This window comes from Rhinolophus ferrumequinum, chromosome 17, assembly GCF_004115265.2.
Source record: "Rhinolophus ferrumequinum isolate MPI-CBG mRhiFer1 chromosome 17, mRhiFer1_v1.p, whole genome shotgun sequence".
NCBI lineage: Eukaryota > Metazoa > Chordata > Mammalia > Chiroptera > Rhinolophidae > Rhinolophus > Rhinolophus ferrumequinum.
This window is the reverse complement of record NC_046300.1, coordinates 54,917,185-54,937,758: the sequence shown is the minus strand read 5'-3', so window position 1 is coordinate 54,937,758 and position 20,574 is coordinate 54,917,185. Positions and strand designations below refer to the sequence as shown.

The 20,574-nt window shown below is 40.1% G+C and overlaps 1 protein-coding gene across 8 annotated transcripts in view; it reads left to right on the top strand.

The window, feature by feature from the left end:
- FHIT (fragile histidine triad diadenosine triphosphatase) overlaps positions 1 to 20,574 on the top strand; it is a 1,395,299-nt gene that overhangs the window by 551,248 nt on the left and 823,477 nt on the right. Inside the window, exon 1 of one of the 8 annotated variants that reach the window (XM_033131617.1) lies at positions 222 to 315. The exons of 6 other annotated variants lie outside the window; for them this stretch is intronic. In XM_033131617.1, the coding sequence (XP_032987508.1) occupies positions 294 to 315 (22 nt within the window). In that variant the 5' untranslated portion in view covers positions 222 to 293. Of the gene's footprint in view, positions 1 to 221; positions 316 to 4,317; positions 4,424 to 20,574 lie in introns of those variants that run through there. One more of the 8 variants, XM_033131620.1, reaches the window with a different exon arrangement.

Here is a 20,574-nt window from a genome sequence, read left to right as displayed (position 1 = left end):
TTCCATCGCAGAAGAGACTGAGGGGGTCTGGGCAGGACTGCAGGAATAAAGAACAGGTGCACTGAAGAAAGGGGGTCCTGAAGGAGAGTGTGGTGCGAGGAAAGCCAAGCTTGGAGAAAGTCAAGGTGGGCCAGAAGAGTGTGAGGACCGAAGGAAGGTGTGAGGTTCGGGCCGGAGGCTGTCGTTAGTGGCTCTGGAGTGCATGCTCTTTGAATGGCAGAGGCAAGAAGCCAACGTTGTATTTGGCTGAAAACTGGATATTCAGAAGATTCTTTCAAGACCTTTTGTGGTTCATGACAGGAGAAAAAGAAGTTGGTAAGTTAAGAGTTTAGCATGAGTGAACACATTTTTATTTGTAAGAAAGAGGAAACATTTGAATTAGTAGAGGAATCTATAGAAAGGGGGAGATTGAAGACAAAATGGAAGGAAAAACTCACTGACTTTTTCTGATCCCTAAAAGAGGAAGTTGGTGAGAAGTGTTTTAACATATGTTGTGTGGGATTTGAATGTGTGACTATAGACGGTATTGCAAAGGCAAAGATTTGGACAGAAATCCTCAGTGATACTCCACATTCTTCCCCTTTAAGACATAGCTCGCTGAGTTTGCCAGAGCCCAGTATGAAGAATACAGTGGTTAACACGATATCATCAGCTTGATCCTGAACTGTTGCATTTTCCCTGCTGAGGTTTCACTTTCCTCTGGTTCCTCTTCCCTTGGTTTACCTTTGTGTACTCCACTTTCTTGGTGCCAGCCACCTCTGACCTCTCAACTGGTTGCTATTGGCTCCTGGCTTTTTTCATTGTTCTCGTAGCTTCCAGATATTGGCCACACAGTTTTGGCTCAAAATTTTGTGCAGGTGAATCAATCTGTAATGATCCCTTTTCTTGGTGAGGCCGGGGTCTTGAGTTTTCACATCCTGTCCTCACAGCAGACACACTGTCCTTAGCCCAGTGGATGTCCTGGGACTGTTCCTCTGTTATACCGGTGGCATCTGCGGGACATAGGAGAGGACATGAAAGATTGCAACCAAAGGTCCAGGAAGGAGGAGGAAAAATATGTAAAGGGAATGCAGTTGGAATACTCAGCCTAGAATAGAGGAGGAGCGCTTCATCTTTAGAAGGATAGCCCCAGGAAGTAGGGAAGAGTGAATATGCTACAAGATGGAGAGGTGAAAGCTGAGGGAGCTCCTAGCACACGGCCTAGGCAGGGTAGAGAGACACCGGGGAGAACAGGGCATGGGAATAAACGAAGACCATCCAGATGAGAACAAGCAAAGGCTGTTTATTCAGAACTTGCTATACGAGGAGGTCAGCCACCATCATGTGTATGTATTTGGCAGACTCACAGGTAAGCATGGGAGTGGCAGCTTTACAGAGGAAGAAAGGGAAGGCTTCAGGTTGCCCTGACTGGAGGGTGTTGGCATGCGGAAGCTGGAGCCGGGCCGACCAGGAGCAGGACGTCCTGTGTGGTTGGTTGGAGGAGTTTATTTCTCTTTCTCTGGTGGGTCCTAAGTTGGAAGGGGCATGGAGAGGGGGAATAAAAACTGGGGAAGCTGGCAGTTATGGATTAAGTACTGACCATTGGGGGCCTGTTGCTATAGAGGCTGTGGTTTGGCTTTCTGCACTGGTTGCTGCAGATTATGGCTCAGAGTTATATTTTTATATATGGTCTGGCCATTGTCCCTTATATATTTGGTCTCTCATGGGCTATAGTTGCAGAGGTCATTGTCATTGTATGTGTGTACTGTATCTTGCAGGGCATGCTTTGATTCATGGCCTGGCCAGATCAGAATGATAACAGAATTCTGCACTCTTCCAGGTGGCAGTTTGCCAGTGCATTGTGTTTGCCTGGACTTTCCCACATCTCCCTTCGGTAACTAAGGGGGCTGGCTTCCATATAGAAAGCTGGAAACAATATTTTTATGGATGTTAACTTTAATGGCGACACTAAAAGTAACACTCAAAATGCTTTTCTCTTGTGTTTGCTCAAATATAGTTCTCAATGCGGCTGTGGCTTTCAGAGAAGGCTAATTACTTTCCTATACCATAAAAACGTCGATAGAGCATTGGGAAAAGTCATAGCTATACATTTATATTACTTGAGGGAGAATATTTGATCTTAGAAATATTAATGCAACCTCCTATCTCGCATTATGGGAATGGCTTTTATTTGTGGAGGAGAATTTGATTGACTTTCTGACCCACCTAAGAATGTGACACTGGGAGAGGAGTTCTGCTCATTGGCTGACTTTGAGTTCTTAATTTTAGAGATGTCAGCTCCAAAAAGGACAGTGTGTTCCTAAAAGAGATATATTTGGATATCCCTCTTCTTTGTCCATAGGATGGAGAAACAGAAAGTCAAGCATGGAGGCAGACAATTGGAGCTGGCAGTCCGTCATTTCCAATTAGCACAGAGCTGCAATGTACTCCTCCAATAGTATTTTTTTTAATCACTAAGCTACTCATTATTTTCATTGAGCAGCAAAAATTGTAAACTTACCAATGTAGAGACGTACAATAGATGACTGGGGGTGGGAGTGGGGTAGAGATGAAATCCTGGCTACGGATGCTTGTCAGCACTGCTTCCAGGTCTGTTGTGTTCACAGAAACTCCAAATGCCTTACTGCAGTGATTCGTGTGTGTGTGTAAATTAGTGTGCCAGGGAAAATGTTATAGAGAAGTATCATGTCACCCAGGTTAGTGTTGGTTTATATACTGTAACATTACACCAATTCCAAATAATACTTTCCTTGGGCTGGTTGGTATCCTAAGGAAAAAAAAAAAAAGTCTCCTGTTTGGATTTCTAATCAAAAACAGAGTTGCCTGTGGTCTCAAGGGTGCAAAACGAGAGAGTACAACTAAATTTAACCAACTATAGAGAACTACTAGAGAACGATTCAAAGTGTATCTCCTGACGAAATGAAAGAGAGCAGGCGCTGTCTCCTTAATGAATGCTTACCTGGATCCCTGAGCTTGGGAAGGACTGTGCTCCTCAAGACACTCCGGTGACAGGCAAGCTGCTCCTTGTCCTGGTCTGAGCCTTCATTCAAGGTCAGGCATTACCATTGCTGTATTTGCTGCTTCATGCCAAGCACAGCCACTGGCCCCATTGCAGTAGCTATGAAGCAGTGCTGTGCCCCAGGCAGGGACACAGGCCACTGAGTCCTGTCAGTATGGGAGCTGGAAGAGGACACGATTGCCCTCAGGGAATCTTGACTCTCTCTTCATAAACTCAGGCCACTCTCCTTGTACACGTGTTGCCTTCTCTTCGTAAATAAACCAGTGCTATTGCTTCTAGGAGCCTGCCTAACTGCCTGGAAGAGAGACTACATTTCCAACCCTCCTTGCTTTTAGCTGTGATTGTATCACTAAATTTGGACAATGGGAGTGAGGAGAAGTGATGTGCGCAACAAGTGGAACACGTCCTTAAAGTTTGGAAGCCTGCTCTGCCTCCATCCTGCTGCCGCCAGCGCCTGGGATGGTGGGAGTGCCTGCCATCTTGGACCGTGACAATAAGGACCGTACCCTGATGGAACAGAAGTCTGGAAGCGCAGTCGGTTTTAGATGATTGCGAAGCCAGCGGCCAGACCAGCTCCTGTCTGCTGATCCCCAGACTTATACAGGAGAATGAAACCATGTCTGTTTAAACCCTGTTATTGTGTGTGTGTGTGTGTGTGTGTGTGTAGCAATACAGTTATATAGTTATACCTGATTTCTAACTAATAGACTATATATTTTTTCTTTGCTTTTCTTTCAGCATCTCAATAAATTTTGTGTCACAAATGCATAGCATATCTATAAGATTATATATTATATGCAACACATATATTATTCATATATTCATATATTATGATATCTAATTTTGATAGGACATATGGATTAAAAATGTTATAAGAATACATACAACTTCTTATTTGAAGGTCACTTACTTAATATAAATCACTTAAATAGCCTTTCATTAAATAGCAGGTTTGCAATCTGATTTTCCTTTCTTTTCTTTCTCCCTTAAATTCTGAAAAGAACATATTGGAAACTGTTTCGATTGACACAGAGATCTTGTCAGCAGAATAACTGTAGCAACCCCAATTGATTCCTCTTAAATCATTTCAATATGGTAACGGGAAATGTTCCTGTTCTTCAACTTCCCCAAATTCTTTCTTCTCCCAAAACCACATAATGTGCAGAGCTTTTAGAAATGTCTTCTGTTAAGTACAGCCAGGCAATTCTTCTCTAAATAGCACAAGTTCAAAACTGAAAAATTTCTTTATGGAAAGCTCTCTCTTCTGCAGTGTATGTGAATGAACAGACTAAAGAAGGAATCTCAGAAGGCTCATTTAGTTTTCCCATTTGCCATTTTCAGTGTGTTTGCATAGCACATTAAAGAGTGACTAGCTTGAGTCCTCCAAGAAGGGAGGAGGGCCACGTGAGTGTACCTGGATTTTGAATTGTTTTCCTGTAAGGATTAAACTTCACATGCTGGTTTTTATGTGTGTGTGAGAATTCGTAACAAGTGGATTTATACAGCTCTGTGGCTTTTTCCTTATTGGTACTCTTTGGGGAGTTTGCTTGGAACCAGTTCCCACTTTAGGACTGGCTGTCAAAATAATATAAACACCAGGGACGGAAAATATGTCTCAGTCGATCAAGCCCCTCATCTTTCTCTATGACTGTCTCTAATTAGGTTCTGAACATTTTAAGTACAGAGAAGGTGGGCCTCAAAAGCGGAAGTTCATTCTGGAGTTAAATGGGGGTGGGGGCAGATGGGGTGTTTAGCGAGCAAATTCTTCTAGAGTCTGTGAAATGTCTGTTTGATTTTTCAGAGTTGGTGAAAATGTATGATGTTTGTAATGGAGAATATGTTTTAGTTGAGTGAGTGTGTGTGTGCACGTGTGTTCGTGTGTGTGTATGTGTGTTGCTATGCTTTTATTTTATTGGGGGGCTCAGACTGTCAGAAAACTTGTTAGGGCTTTGTGTGATGTCATGAGGGCTGCATATATTCTATCCCTGGCTCACGATAACTTGGGTGGATACAGTTCCACTGTTGTTTTCCATAGGGTTTAGGTGAACTTCTATGATTAAGCGATAATCTTTCCCTGATTCTGTTCGTTCTCTCCCCTGGCTGAATCCTGCTTAGGAATCAAGTTAGATGCCTCCTCCTGGAAGCTTTCCCTGATCCCCTCAAGGCTTGATTAGGAGTTCTTTCCTACGATCCTACCATATCCTGTGCTTTAAGTCGTCTGTTGACTTGGCTACATCTTCCATCTGGCTTGAGAGTCCCTGAGAGCAGGGACTCTGCCTGGTTCCCTTTGGGAAATATCGTGCCAGCTCAGTGTGTGGCACGTAGTGATGGCTCAGTAAATGTGTATTGAATTAATATATTTTTCTAGAAGGAATTATTTACTTATGGAATACAAATTATAGATAAACGCATAGAAATTGCAAAACAAATATTTGCTGATTGGATTTCTAATACTTAAGTAATTCTCTGTTGCAAAGCCAGCACCTCTGAAAGGCTCGTTATTGGCCTGGGATATTATTTACATCATTAAAGCAGTTTTCTAAAAATCATATGTATTACACCCTTTTTCCTCGTAAGTGCTTGGAGTCAGTGAAAAACAAACAATAAATCGATAACATTCTGAGAATTACTGGACGAAACAGCACACTGTCTGTTATTCCCTGGAGGTAGAGTGTAGAGGTGATAGGCAGGGAAGGTTTCTGATTTCCTGTTGTAACAATCAGTGACAACATCTGCAGTGTGAATTTTGATTAACTTTTGAATCCGTGGAGCACAGCATTGAATCAGTGGGTAGATTCTGTTTAAATTACATTCCTGTTGTCTGTTAAGGAGGTTTGGTCTGAAGCATCCAATATGGTTCTTCTCTTGCAGACCTGAGCAAGGAAAATTTGTTCATAGGCATTTAAATTTTTTTGAGTTTTCATATATCTAAAATGATTAACTGAATAGAAGACATAGTCGATTTGTATAATTTATTTCTCAGTTTACAAAGAGCAAAGTTAAACGAGTACACCTTCCAACAGTGTGGTAAATGTGCAGTGTATGGCTGCAGCCCTGTTTACTTAGGCTTGCAGTCCAGAAACTCTAGTTTGTACATTTACCAAGAGTTGAGAAGGGTTGGGGCCACTGACTTTTACTTACCTAACTCATAAGAATAATATAGATTAGAATGCCTATGTGTTCATTCTCCTGGAGAAAGATCACTGCCAAGTTACATTCATGTGATCTGCTCAGCATTTTCTCCAGTAAGAAGTCTCACTTGCAAATTAATTTACAATAAAAAATACACTGTCATGGTGAGGATATGGGGAAAACAAGCAGTATCGTATGCGATTATTAGAAGTTTAAATTGCTACAACCTCTTTGTAAGTAGTATTTGACAATATCTCAAATAAAAAAAAATACATGTACCCTTTGCCCTTGCAATTTTGCTTTTGTAAATGTATCCTAAAGATAAATCTCCTCATGTGGGCAAAGACGTATGAATAAGAGTGTTCTTGTAGTGTCACTCAAGGATTGGAAGAAGTCTAAATATCTATCGAAAGTGAACTGGCCAGATGGTTTATGATATATCTATATGATGTAGAACTGTGATGTTATTAAACAGAATTATGCAGGTGTATCTATAATGTGGAGAATAATTCCCATGATATGTGACTGAGGGGAACATGAAAGATACAGAACTGTGCGTATACTGGGCTTCTTCCCATTGCGTTAACAGAAGGAATACACACATATACGTGTTACTCTGCAAAGTGTGTTTTTGAAATGCAGGTAACAAGTCATGGTTAGAAGGACAGGGATGGGTAGAAGACTCATTTTTCACTATAAATACTTTGCATCTATTTGAATGTATTGCTCTGTGCTTGCATGTATTATGTTTTCTATGACTAAAAGTTTAAGTGACATTCCAATAGTTTCTTGTTGAGTTAGATTTAAAATTAGCACAAAGACAGGTGGTCTTGTTACACAACATTGTTCCCGAGGCCCTCCCTTCCGAGTCACTCGCAAACAGATCCGATCCACCCCAGAGAGCACTCTCTCTCAGGAGAATGTTTTCATTACTCTTTCCTGGACTTGCTCAGCTATTGTCTCCCATATGTGAGACCATTATATTTTAGACCAATTCTTCCTGTAGCTGAACTCTGGTTTCTTGAAGGAAACCCAGAAAACATCCCACAAACAACTCACTTTTTAGGTTAGGTTGACTTTGGTGTCTGTTCTAATCACCAGGGGAACTTCTCTAAATGCAGAGTCCTGGGTCCCATCCCGGAGGTTCGGACTTAGCCTGCGATGGGATCAGCAAGCCCAGCCCCAAGAGATTCTGATGCAGACAATGTACACCCCACCTTCCCTCCCTCCCTCTCGCCTCCCTTTCTTCTGAGAAATTTAGAGTGGTATTTTTCAGACTTTGGCTCTAGATTCCAAAATCGTATAACGGTGTGCCTCCTTTACGGGTGACACATATTGTAAAGAAGTCAGTAGTAAATTACTAGCAGCTTCATTCATTCTATGTCAATTGATCTTTAGTAGATGTGAAGAGAAAGGAAATATGACCAAGTTCATCTTCCTTCAGGGCTAAGAGAATGGCCCCTCCAAGGTGCCCCACTTGTGATGAGACTCAGAGTATTTTAAATGCATCCTCATCTCAGCATCAATCCTTCTTGATTCATGTGGATGATGGAAGATAGTTACATGTCTCTAAAAGCAAGGAAGAAAGAACATTTGAGTTAAGTTATGGGCTGCTGACCTTTGATTTTAATCACAACTGCTTCTAAATGGAAATAGGAAGGAGAAGGAAAGACAGAAGAGGGGGTGGAATGGGAAACGAGAGGGAAAGTGAAGTGCAGGGGCTTAGAAGTCAAGCAGGGTGACTCCTGATGGACCTTCTAACCCCCACAAACGCTGTGATGTTGGACATTCTCTTTGTCAGGGCTGTTAAATAAGGATAAAACTGACCACGTGATCATACTCAGATGGTAAAATGAGAAAATACATGTAAACAGCTTAGTACAGTGCCTGGAATTTATCAAAACTCAATAGATGGCGGCTAATTGTTTTAATAAAGAACAGGGAATAGAAACAGAGATAATCACATGAGCTTGTCAGCCACCTTTAGCGCAATGGACCTATTCGTCAAGGGATCTGAGTAGCAGTCCCAAATCTGCCACTAGTTAAGTGACTCGCAGGACCTAATCAAGCCATTACATTTCTTGAACCTCAATTTTCCAATTTGTGAAATGAGAATGTTGAACTACACATGGCTTTTAAGGATGTACCGTGTTGCCCCGAAAATAAGACCTAACCGGAAAATAAGCCCTAGCATGATTTTTCAGGATGACATCCCCTGAACATAAGTCCTAATGCATCTTTTGGAGCAAAAATTAATATAAGACCTGGTCTTATTTTCGGGGAAACATGGTCTTCATCTCCACTGCTGTTTTACCTTTCAACTCTAGAGATAAAACAAAACATTTCTTAAAATTCCTTTCTTTCTCCCAATGAATATCAGGTAATTACTTTTCTTGTGTAGAGCTTAGATGGAAGGACGTCTTCTCGAAATCTGTGATCCTAGCCAGGGTGTTTGCATGCCTAGTCTTGGATTGACTCCCCTTAGTTGCAGGTGAAGCTCAGTTCTTTTTTTGTTAATTCCTAATTTTGAAGTTTGAGAAATTAGAGCGTCTCTGACCACTTTAATGAGTAAATATTAAGTCATGGGAGCTATCAGGTAGATTGGGCAGAGGTTATGGTACAGGATTGCTGACCTCCCACCCTGCCCCCCTTTATTTTTTTGATGTGATCTGGGAATGGATGAGAAAGGACTCAAAATTCTCTACTGTAGCATCTCACTGCTGCCAATGTGCTGTGTGAGCGGTATGTCAGATGATTCTCTCCTCTCATTTTTAAATTCCAGCTGTGTTTTATGAACCAGAATTCTTTAAAGTGTGTTTCATGGGACATTTGTCTCTTGAGGGGCTTCATGAGAAGAAAGTAATTTTGGTTTAAAATGTGTGGAAAACACTGGACACTGTAGAACCCTCCTTGGACAATCCCAATGCACATCAGCATATCAAAGGCTCTGAGCCTCCTGAGGTTGCAAGAAAGTTAGTCTAGAAAAGCAAGTGGAGTATGTAACAAAGTGTCAACTTTATGTTGAGATGTGCACTTGAGCACCAAGCCTGGTTTCATTTGTGATGTACGCTCTGTTGACTCACAGAGTATTGATAGCTTTCTCTTCCTTGCTTTCACTGCAAGACTCTGTGGGTCTCAGAATTTCATTTTAAATATCTTGTTTAATGAATGAAAAATACCACCATGTGAGTTAATAAATAAATAATTAAAATTGGGTGTGAGTAACCCCAGGGTGAATACCACCATGGCCGTATCACGGAAAGAGCTTCAACAGAACCCCGACAAAATACATCTTGTGTCTGGCTCCAACAACTGCTTTCTGAAGATTGGAGAGTTATTAAAGCCTACACATTTCTGATTATGCATGAATATGCTGTTGCAAAGTTTCAGGAACATTTGAGTTCTGGGTGTTCTTTTCTAAAGCTTGGAGAGAAATTAGTTTCAGCCTCCTCTTATATGAACTGTTATCATGTTTACTGACAAATAGCAATATAATCCCTCTTTAGATATTCCAGCTCAACTCGTAGCTGTAAATGTTCTTTTTTATTTTCTAATCCTGCAGAGTTCAAGTGAAGGAGTGTAGTAAAATGGTTTTGTTGATGTCTGAAGTGATGTGAAACTAAGATGAAGGGCAGCAAATGCAGAGAAAAATAAATTCACAATGATTTGTTTAGATTAGGTTTATGGGTTCATGTATTTCAGTGGTGTGAAACCAGGAACCAGGAATAATCAGAGAGCCTCTTGCCTAAAAACAGCCACATACAGTCCAGGAAGAGTAGGCCATGGCTAGATATTATGCTGCAATGATCTTCATTCAGCAACAGTAAAAATAAAGGAAGAAGGAAACGGGCTGGAGATTTATGGATAATTAGCACTACATTGAAGTGGAAATGCACATTTTGGATGACAGCTGTACGATGGCGTGCGGTACTTTGTCATTTCTTTCTCTTTTCCCATGTTAGATGAGCACATATAATTAGAGGAAATAATAGGTTCTAGTAAATATTTGGTCCTAGGCAAAATGTTTGAATTCCTTAGTCGCCAGCTGACCTTATATAATATAAAATAAGAGTGCCTTTGGGATTTCAGAGGGAGCAGTGACTAAAGGGTGCCTTGATTGATTCTGTAACTTCCTCTGGAGTCACTGACATGGCCTCCCTAGTTCATATGTGTGTGTGTGTGTGTGTGTGTGTGTGTGTGCATGCGTGTGCATGCATGCTTGTCTGTGTAACACAAATCTAAGAGGAGTTCTTTTTTGGAAGAGGGTAATGGGCAGTGGTGTGCTGACAAATGTTTTAAGACCTGGCTCTCACAGGAAAAAAACGTACCTTGATATGCAGCATTGGCAGATTTGGGGATTTCTGTGGTGTAAATGCTCCCACCATGGCCAATTTCAGGTTATCAACCTGACATCAGCCGGCTCACAAAATCCTGAAAATTTAACAAGCAGTTCTAATGAGCCAGTGGGAGCTGGCTCTCTAGCACACTCCTGCTCTCTAGCACACTCCTTGTTCATTTTGCAGGGTTTCTGCAGACACCTGTAAGGCAGGCGCTGGAGAATGCCTTTTGAAAATGGCCTTTATTTTCTTTAAGATCCCTTTCGGATCCCAGATTCTATAATCCTTTCTCAAGAAGTGTTTATGAGACAGAATACATGGTAATTGTGTGTGGTGAACTGTTTTAAAGTTGATACTGATATTATTTGTTGTCGCTAATATTTCCTAAAGAGCTGATGATTTAACCGGCATACTTTAATACAGAGAAAATTTGTGTGTGCTTATCACAAAGTTGTTTTAGGGAAGGCAAGTGATTCTGACACACTGGTACCTGAGGATACCTTTGCTCTTTGAGCGTGGAGCCATTCATTGCCAGATGAGGTCTTCAAAGATGACAAAAGCTTTGCATTATAGCAGATATCTTTAATGCAGGACACCTATCACCGGGACAGCAACTGGCAAACTATGCCTCATTGACTGAATCCAACCCACTCCCTCTTTTTGTGTGTCTCATGAGCGAAGGATGGTTTTTATATTTTTGAATGGTTGGAAAAAAGATCAAGAGAGGAATAATAATTTGTGACATTTGAAATTGATAGTTTCAAGGATCAGAAATGAAATACGAGAGGAACATAGCCTTGCCCTTTCGTTCTTATCATCTGTGTCATCGTATCATCTCTGGCTGCTTTCCTGCTATACCAGCAGAGTCGAGCAGTAGCAATAGAGACCATGAGGCGTGCAGAACCTACATATTTACTGTTTGGCCCTTTACAAAAAAAATGTTTGCCAACTCTTGATCTAGGCAATAAGTCTCTTATTCAAGGTTCTGTACAGTGACTGAATACGTAGCAATAGGAAAGCCAAATTGAAAAGGAGTTGCATAAGGAAATAAAGAGAACCAGAAAGAGCTGGTGAAAATTCTGAAGTTGTGAAAAACAGTAAGGAGCATAAGGAATTTCTCACTTTGCCCAAATCACCTCCTTTTAGTTTCTTTAATAATCTAATATAAAGGCAATTTTCTTCTAGAGCTTTCTTGGGTTGATGTGTTCTGACTTCAGTGGTCCCCTGATGCGTGGGCCCCTGACTACTTCTGACTAGGTTAGCAAAAAGGTGTTGGTGGTGGTTACAGAGCTGGCTTTGGGGGCAGACAGGTGGAGCTCAAGTTTGATGTAGAGTCTTGGGCAAGTTTCTTGAACAGTTCTCATCTTCAGTTTCCTCACCTATAAAATATATAATTTATTCTGAGAATCCAGTAAAATATTTAAATTGCTTAGCACAGGATCTGAAACACATGGTAAATATAACAAGGTGTGCTCCAAAAATATGGTGAATGTTTAAATAAATAAAAAAATTGTTACAGTAAAAGACACATTGCCATTAATCCTCCTCAAAATACTCCCCCCTGTTTTGAACACACTTATCCCATTGTTCTTTCCACTTTCTGAAGCAATGGTGAAGCAGTTGTGCTGTTGTGGCTGCCTCAATGTCCTGAATCAATTCAAAATCTTTACCTTTCATGGGCATTTTGACCTTGGGGGACAGCCAGAAGCCACACGGTGCCAGATATGGTGAATAAGGGGGATGAGGACACACCGTAATATTTTTGACAGAAATTGCTGTACCAGAAATGATGTGTGACACGGAGACTTTCTGTTGTGATCACAAAATACCGTGAAATCTGCTGCTGAGTGCCATCCAATGGAAAGGCAGGGATCTCTAATATGGTAAGTGATGCGTCAAACCTCAGTGTGACAAGTTTCAACTTGTTCAGCACAGTCAGTCTGGTGTGAGCTATGGTTGAGAGAAGGTGTGTTTTAAAGTGTGCCGTAAATCATCTTCCATCATGACAATGCTCCATGTCACACATCACTCCTGGTACAACAATTTCTGTCAAATAAAAACATGACGGTGTGTCCTCATCCACCTTATTCACTGGATCTGGCACCGTGCGACTTCTGGCTCTTCCCCAACATCAAAATGACTCAGGACATTGAGGCAGCCACAATGGCGCAACTAAAGACATTCAGGAAAGAGGACTTCCAGAACTGCTTCAGAAAATGGCAAGAACAATGGGATAAGTGTGTTTGGAGTGAGGCGGAAGTACTTTGAGGGGGATTCATGGCAATATGTCTTTTACTGTAATATATTTTTAAATTTAAACATTCACCATATTTTTTGATTACACGTCATATAATAAATATTACTTTTGTTTATTGTTATTGTTATGTTTGTACACCTCAGGGCCTTTCATACATGGGCATATTTATCTTTTGGTTTACGCTTTTATTCTTTATGTTTTAGCGGACAAATAAATATTTAATTTGGCAGTGTCTTGACATATCATACAAATTCTTTTCACCCCAAACGCTTCATCTCCTGTAAATTGTATTGAAATGAAACACTTGCAAGTGTTACAGTCTCAGCCAGTATTTAAAACATTGGTCTAGTGAGGAGGTTAAGTGTCTTCATTCATTTCTTCTCAAGAGGAGACTGTCCTCCAGTGGAAACAATTCTGGTAAGGGGAGAAAATTATTTGGGTAGTAAAGACTGCACAAATATTTTATAAACTTCTCTGTTACACTACATATGTGCTTATGAAATTTGAGCATACCTCCAGGGGAGAAAGCCTCCCCCATTGTCCCAATGCCTCTTCCACCTTCTGCTTTGATGATGGCATTCATCAATTAGACATTTATTCCTTTGACAACTATTTGTCCATCCCCTCACCCTCGCAGTACAGGCATTGCTTTAATCAAGTAATTATCAACTTATGTTGCACAGTAGAAAACTAACGAACTTTAAACTACCCTGATGCCAGTCCAATTAAATCAAAATCTCTAGGGGTGGGATCTAGGCATCAGTATTTTTTTTAATGTTTTAATTTTTTTTAATGTTTTTAATGTTTTAATGCTCCACACTTGATTCTGAAGTGCATCCTGCAGCCAAGATTGATAATCCCTGCTTCAAACCTTTAGGTTTTTAAACAAACTTGTTTTTAAACAAAGTAAAGCAAAAATCCTGCTCTCCTGTTACTATGGTGTTTATTCTTCTTAAGCATGCGTAAATGCGGCTTCCATTGTCAACTGCTTGTGTTGAGGCTCATCTCCAGGGAAATTTACTGATACAATCTTATTTCATTAGCTTGTTAATAAAGAAAGATCTTTTAGGTAGTAAAGAGGGTGATAAGAAATAAATCTTTACTACTTCTCCAGTGATAAATCCCACTAATGTGTTCTGCTTAGGACCAATAATCATTAGGATTTTGATAACCTCATGACTGACCTCTACAAAGATATTTGGGCTCACCTGTCAAAAATGCAGTTACATTGCATGCATTTATAAGATAATATTTTGTATACATATTTACTGGTAGTCTTATGCATTTTTTAGCCTGGTCATTACACATGCTGTTACATTTTCTTCTCATTACTATTCTGTTTCTTGTGTTTATTATAGATAGTTTATTGATTTAATCTTTTACTTAAATAAAAATTGCTATAGTTTTGCTGAGTTTGAGGCAGTGGAAGAAAAGTTAATTAATTTTGTTATCTGTAAAATAAAAATAATGATATTACCCACATCCTCGGGTTGTTAAAAAAAGGGACGAGATGATAGTATGTGTAAAACAACCTAGTGGCTGGCACTCAGGAAGCATACGATGTTATTATGACATTGAGACAACATATAATAGAGGTCAAGAACAAAGGTGCTGGTGTTAGTCTACCCGGTGCCTGGATTGAACCTCATCTGGACGGCCTGTTAGCTCTGAAGCAAGTTACTGACCCTCTTTATATGTTCATTTCCTTACCTGGAAACTTCTAGCTGCCTTTTGGGTTGGATTGGGGGTGGTGTTGAGAATAAGTGAAGTCATGTATTTAATGTGTTTGTCACTAGTCCTGATATATGGTAAGCATCTTTTCAAATATATAAAATAGGAAGACAGTGTGTGTGGGTGTGGGTGTGAGTGAGACAGAGAGAGAGAGAGAGAGGAGATTATGTGCTCAGTCAGAGCTGCAGGGGATCTAACCCTGCTTCTTGTGTGGTCCCTGAACTAGCAGCAGCAGGAGCATCGCCAGGGATGCTGTTAGCAATGTGGGATTTCAGCCACTTCCCCAGATTTACTGAATCAGAATCTGCATTTTAAAAAGGTCCTCGGTGATTTGTGTGCACATCTGAGCAGCATTGCTCTAGTCAACGAATGGCAAACCCAGGCAGAATTGCCACCACTCCCTGTAGTACACCCTTGGCAGGCATCACTCATCAAGCATGGCACCCCATCCCACCAGCATCCCGCCTCACCACTCCAGGCGCCTCAACTCGTTGACAGGAATTGCCATGCAAGATGAAGCAGATAGCGAAAGAAATTTATTTCATGGAAGTAGTAACTTGCCTGAGCTACAAAGGTGGTGAATTCCCAGAGCAACACTCGCACTCAGGGCTCTTAAACCTCCAACCAGTAACACTCTCCAGTTAAGGCCTCTCTGATCGTCATCGATAGGTTCTTGGAAACTGTGACTTTAAGGAGATGACCTCTGACGAAACCAAGTAACCGTAGTTTAATTGACATAAACAAGAGTGAAGCTCCTATAGCAGATTTCTGGTCACAAAAACATCACAGAACTTATAAATAAAGACCCAAAACCTTTCTAATATTAAATATTGAAATACATGTGAGCTACACATACACTGAAGAAAGATGAATAAACATAAGTAAGGTAATGCTTTTCCCACCCACTTATTCCAGTTCAAGGTGGCGGGTGGCGGGAGCCTTTCCCAGCTGCCCAAGGTGGGACCCAGCCTGGACAGATGCCCTGCCGTGACAGGGCACTCACACACACAGTCACTCAGACTGGGGTAGTTCAGAAAGGGCAGTTCACCTCACAGGCACATCTTTGGGATGTGGGTGGAAACTAGAGTACCCAGAGAAACCCATGCAGACATGGGGACAACCTGTGACCTCCACACAGACTGGTCCCAGTCGGGAATCGATTTATTTTTTTCTCATCATGTTATAACAAAACAACAATCAATGAATCAATGTTATGCAAAGACCGGCTGTACGTTATTTTACACTGCCTCCATGCTGTCATTCAGCAACACACAACTACTGTATAGCTGGCTTTGATTTACACCTGGAAGGTGAAAAAAGAAAATTAATATTAGCCAGAAAGGTAAAATAGGATTTAATAGTAAAATGAAAGGTGAAAAGAAACAGGTTAAAATCAGCAAATGATGTTCCTGTGATTAAAACCCAAAGCCTAATGGCAATCCCTATTGTGATAATAGAGACTTTGTGACTGAAAAAAACCTGTGATGGTCAGTTAATTCCCCTGAATTCCTAAATTCATTTAAGCTTTCCCCCCCCCCTAAGTATTTTCTTTTTAATGGATGCTTATAGTATTTGTTGGTGAAGTCGTCATTAATGTGACCACTGAATCCACTAAGCCCCATTGCACAAAACTAACTTTGAGTAAGGCACAAATTGAAGACATTCATACACTTCCTTCACCTCTTACAATTGTTTTTGCTTGAAATTTTATACCTTAGGGCTGGAATGAGCCTCGTAGTAGCATATGATCCAGCTTCTGTCTTTTGGGAAGGAGGGAAGAATTTGTTCATCCCCAAGAGCTATGGTCTGCCTAGAGCAGAAATGAAAGCACCATCCTAATACCTCTGAAATTTATCTTAAGTATCACGTCTGCTATTGCACAGAGGCTGCTAAACATTTTCTGACTCATTACTCAAATGACTCATGCTCCATTTAGTATGGTGAGAATACATGGTGAAGTGGCCAGATCCAACAGGGTGAGTAAGTGACTGGCCAGAGTTCTTTGCATTTTGTCACCTGGGCTGTTCATTTGCTAGACATCTCAAGATGTTAATTTCCCTTTGAAAAGGCTGGCTAACATGGGGAAGCCTCTTTCTCCATTTGGAGAACATGCCAAAATTTCCCCTTCTCAAAATGCAACAAAGGATTCTCAATTTTCCCATTTCAAGTTTATCCTAACAATAGTTTAGGTAATTAAGACAGACTGTCAATTAAAAAAACTATATATCTATATGTATGTGTATATACCAGGGGTGCCAAAAAAATATACACCTTGGTCAACGTTGCTCAAGCAGTAGTTTCCCGTCATCAGACGTGTCTGGATGCTTATGGTAATCACTTTGAGCACCTCTTGTAATTGCAGAAGTCAAACGTGACTTGTATTCATCTTTTGTTATCGGAATATATTGAGTATTACAATTTTAATAGTTTTCCTTTCTTAAAATGTGTATGCATTTTTTGGCACCCTCCATATGTATATCTGTGTATATACATATGTAGTATAGATATGTATAGTTACACAGGTGTGCATTGTGTGTATCTCTGTGTGTGTTCATATATATATATATATATATATATATATATATATATATATATATATATGTATATACAGAGGGTGCCAAAAAAATGTATACGCATTTTAAGAAAGAAAAAACTATTAAAAACTTGTAATACTCAATATGTACTGATAACAAAAGATGAATACAAGTCATGTTTGACTTTTGCAATTATAAGAGGTGCTCAAAGTGGTTACCATCAGTGTAGTTTTAATACAGTTTTTTCCTTTCTTGAAATGTGTATACATTTTGTGGACACCCTCTGCATGCATATATGTATATATAGTTTTACTTTAACCAAACTACAGCCATCGGCTTCAAAATTTCCAAGAAACAACAATTCTTTCTGCAGTGTATTAACTTAGTCATAAACACCTCATTTTTATGACTTGGAAGCTCCCATATATAAGCATGTGTGACCCTCTGCCACAAGAGATGGTGACAGCATAATTGCAGATGCATGGAAACCAGAACCGAGGCTCTATTACAGCCTCTTGAAATAACATTAAAGGTCAGATCGTAAAACCCCTTTCCTTTTCTGAATATTTTATTTCTTTGCCTGGAATTAATTTCATGCCACAGACATGGTATAAGGTAAAATACATCTAGGAAATGTTTTCTAGGAATTAGCTGTCCCCAACAGTCAAAAAGGAAATTTAGACACATGCCTATCCAAATAATAGGCACATCTATTATATATACATTTCTTGTGACTCTCTTCAGTGATGAGGAAGTATGACTCCCCTCGTTAAAATTTTCATTTATTTTAGAATATTAACATAAGGATCAAGAAGACCCGTTTTCTCTTTGGAGCCAACTTCTTTGTTTTATATTAAAATTTCAACTTGTTTTCTTTTAAATTCTTAAAATGTCCATCTCATGAAAAGAATGTGTTCTACATATGACAGAAATTAAACTAACTACTTTCCAGCAAATGAAATCATGCAGGTACTTTGTAAGAATAAGATCGTCCTCTCCCCTGCCACCCCATTTTAAACTATAGGCTGAATAACAAAGGGCAGGAGTATTTATCAACTAGATACTTAAAAGGACTGTAGTTCTCTATCCCTTCCTTTGTGTTTAAATGTCTGTTCCTGTGTTCAAAAGCAGATTTTGGAAAATACATTGGTCTTTTTTTCATCGTCTTCCTCCCTTAAGTGTATAATGCTGGGCTGGAGTCATACAAAGTGATTTAAACACACTTAGTTCAAGCCTTCAGGAACTTAAAGTGATCCCTTTAGCCTTTTGAAGAGCTTGCTATGAAATCTGAGTCACCTGGAGTTTTTGAAGCAATGGAATTATCCTTGACTGATATTAGGAAAAGGAAAGCAAAAGACTGAAGCCTGTTTTCCTATCAGCTAATGAGGCAGCTAATGATTCAAATATCCCTCTAAAGCTAACCTCGAAACAAGAGCACTTTGTTTTTATACATGTCCCGGGGTAGCTGGACAACTATATATTTATTTAATTGAAATAAATAAAGCCTTGCACCAAATTCAAATATGCAAGAAAGCCTCTTTTTATTGATGCCTTCTAAGTGGGCAAATACATTTCATAAGAACAACGTGAAATACGTAGATTGTGCATCTTTTTTTCTTACAAAATCCAATTTTTGGATTATGTGAAAGTGGACTCTGCCATCAAATTAAATGCACCATTGACCACATTTTCATTAAGAGATTTATTGCCAGTTGCCGTATTTAGTGTGCTTTTATTAAATACGACTGCAGCTTCCATCTGAAGACTTAGAATTTAGATATTTACTGGGCAGTCAGAAGGCATTAAATTGTTCCTATGATTTTTGACCCAAAAGAGGGCATGGGTATCTAACTGAAACAGGATAAATTAAGGGGAGGGAAATGTGGGTAGCTCGTAGACGCTTGGAAAGCCTATGCACTTGATTTTTCAAATTGCTGCGGAAATTCAACTCCAAAATCTGGTATAGGAGAGCTCGCTTCCCGAGCTGGCACAGCGTTCATGTGAGAGGGCCAGAATCATGAAGAGCTAGGTCCTGGGTTTGTGATAAGAAAAATGCCCAATAAATACCTGTTGAAAAAGTGAATGAATCAATGAGTTGGGTATTACAATTTTGGGCCAATATTCTCCTTTTTATTTCTTTGAGAAAGAGCACAGGGATTTTATTTTCATATTTAGATCTTTATTTTAAGATGGTGATCTACAAGTTGAATCTGCCATTATCTATAACACTGGATGACACCAATATGTATACAGGTGCATACATAGGAATGTATGTGTGAATGCAAACATGTTATTAGAAGCTGTAGGAAATGAGGAGAAAGTTTGGGTTTTCAAACTTTTCCAACTGCCCGGAAAAACGGGGTATTAATAGAGTTGGCTCCAGAGGGATGGTTTTTCATCAGTCACCATCTCTGTTAGGTGGAAAGCCCTTTTCCCATTACTTTTCTATTTTAAATCTATTCCCCTGCCCTGGCTGATTGAACCTTTCTGAAATGTGCCGGGCAGAGAATCTCGCCTCTTCTCTCAGCTTGGAAATAATAACGTCTTCACATTTTCATGGCCTTTTCCGAAGTGGGGACCTTTCATTTATGTTTCACTCTCAATTGAAATAAATTGATTAACGTCATAGAATTGTGTTTCACTACAGACCTTTCGAAACAAAAAGCTGCTTTTCTGATGTGTTCAGAGAACAGATTGTCCCAGATTTCTTTATCCTCCAAGGACTCAGGGGTGAAGGAAGTGTTTTATCATTACATGTTATTGAATCCTAAAGAATTAGCAGGTTTCATTTCTTCCCCTTTGCTCGAGTTTTTCCGCAGATCATTGCCAGACACCATACCCTTGGCATTTAGTAAGCACCGAGCTTTCTCTGGGACCCTCTTCCATGTTTCCTGGCTTTTTTCCCCTCATATTTTCCATTTCTTTATCTTTTGCACTACTATGGCATTTGCTGTACCTTGCCTACACTCTGAGTGTGTGTGTGTGTCTGTGTGTTGGTTTTACCAATCAGATTCTTAATTTCCAATGACCCTCTTGCCTCTTATACTCAGATTTTTCATTTCACTTCACACCTTGTGTTGGTGAATCTTTGTTTCACCAAGAGTCTTTGTTTCATTTTCCATTCTTCCCTGTTGGGCATCCAATTGCACTTATAGCTGGTTTGCCCAGTGGGAGGCATCAGCAGAAGTTTGGAGGCTCAGCAGACAATGAAGTCAGGATATTTCGTATCCCCTGCCTTTTGCCTTGTGGTCTTCTCTGGTCATAGTTGTGTCCTGTTACTGCAGCTCCTCTGGGCAGCTTGGCCTCTGTGGTGTAGTGCTGCTTGGCCCGGGGTAACAGGGTCCCTCCCCTGTCCCTTCAGTAGCGGGGGTGGGAAGGCCTCCCCCTGTTAGTCTCTATTGCCCCAACCTCCGCTCAGTCATTTGTTTGTTTGTTTTTTGAAACTGCTTGCATTTATATTTGACTCTTAACAGGAACCATCAGTAATGAATTCTGTTTCTAGAATGGATAAGTAACCCATTGTTAACTCGTAGGTACAGAATGTTCTTGAATCTTTCTGAGAAT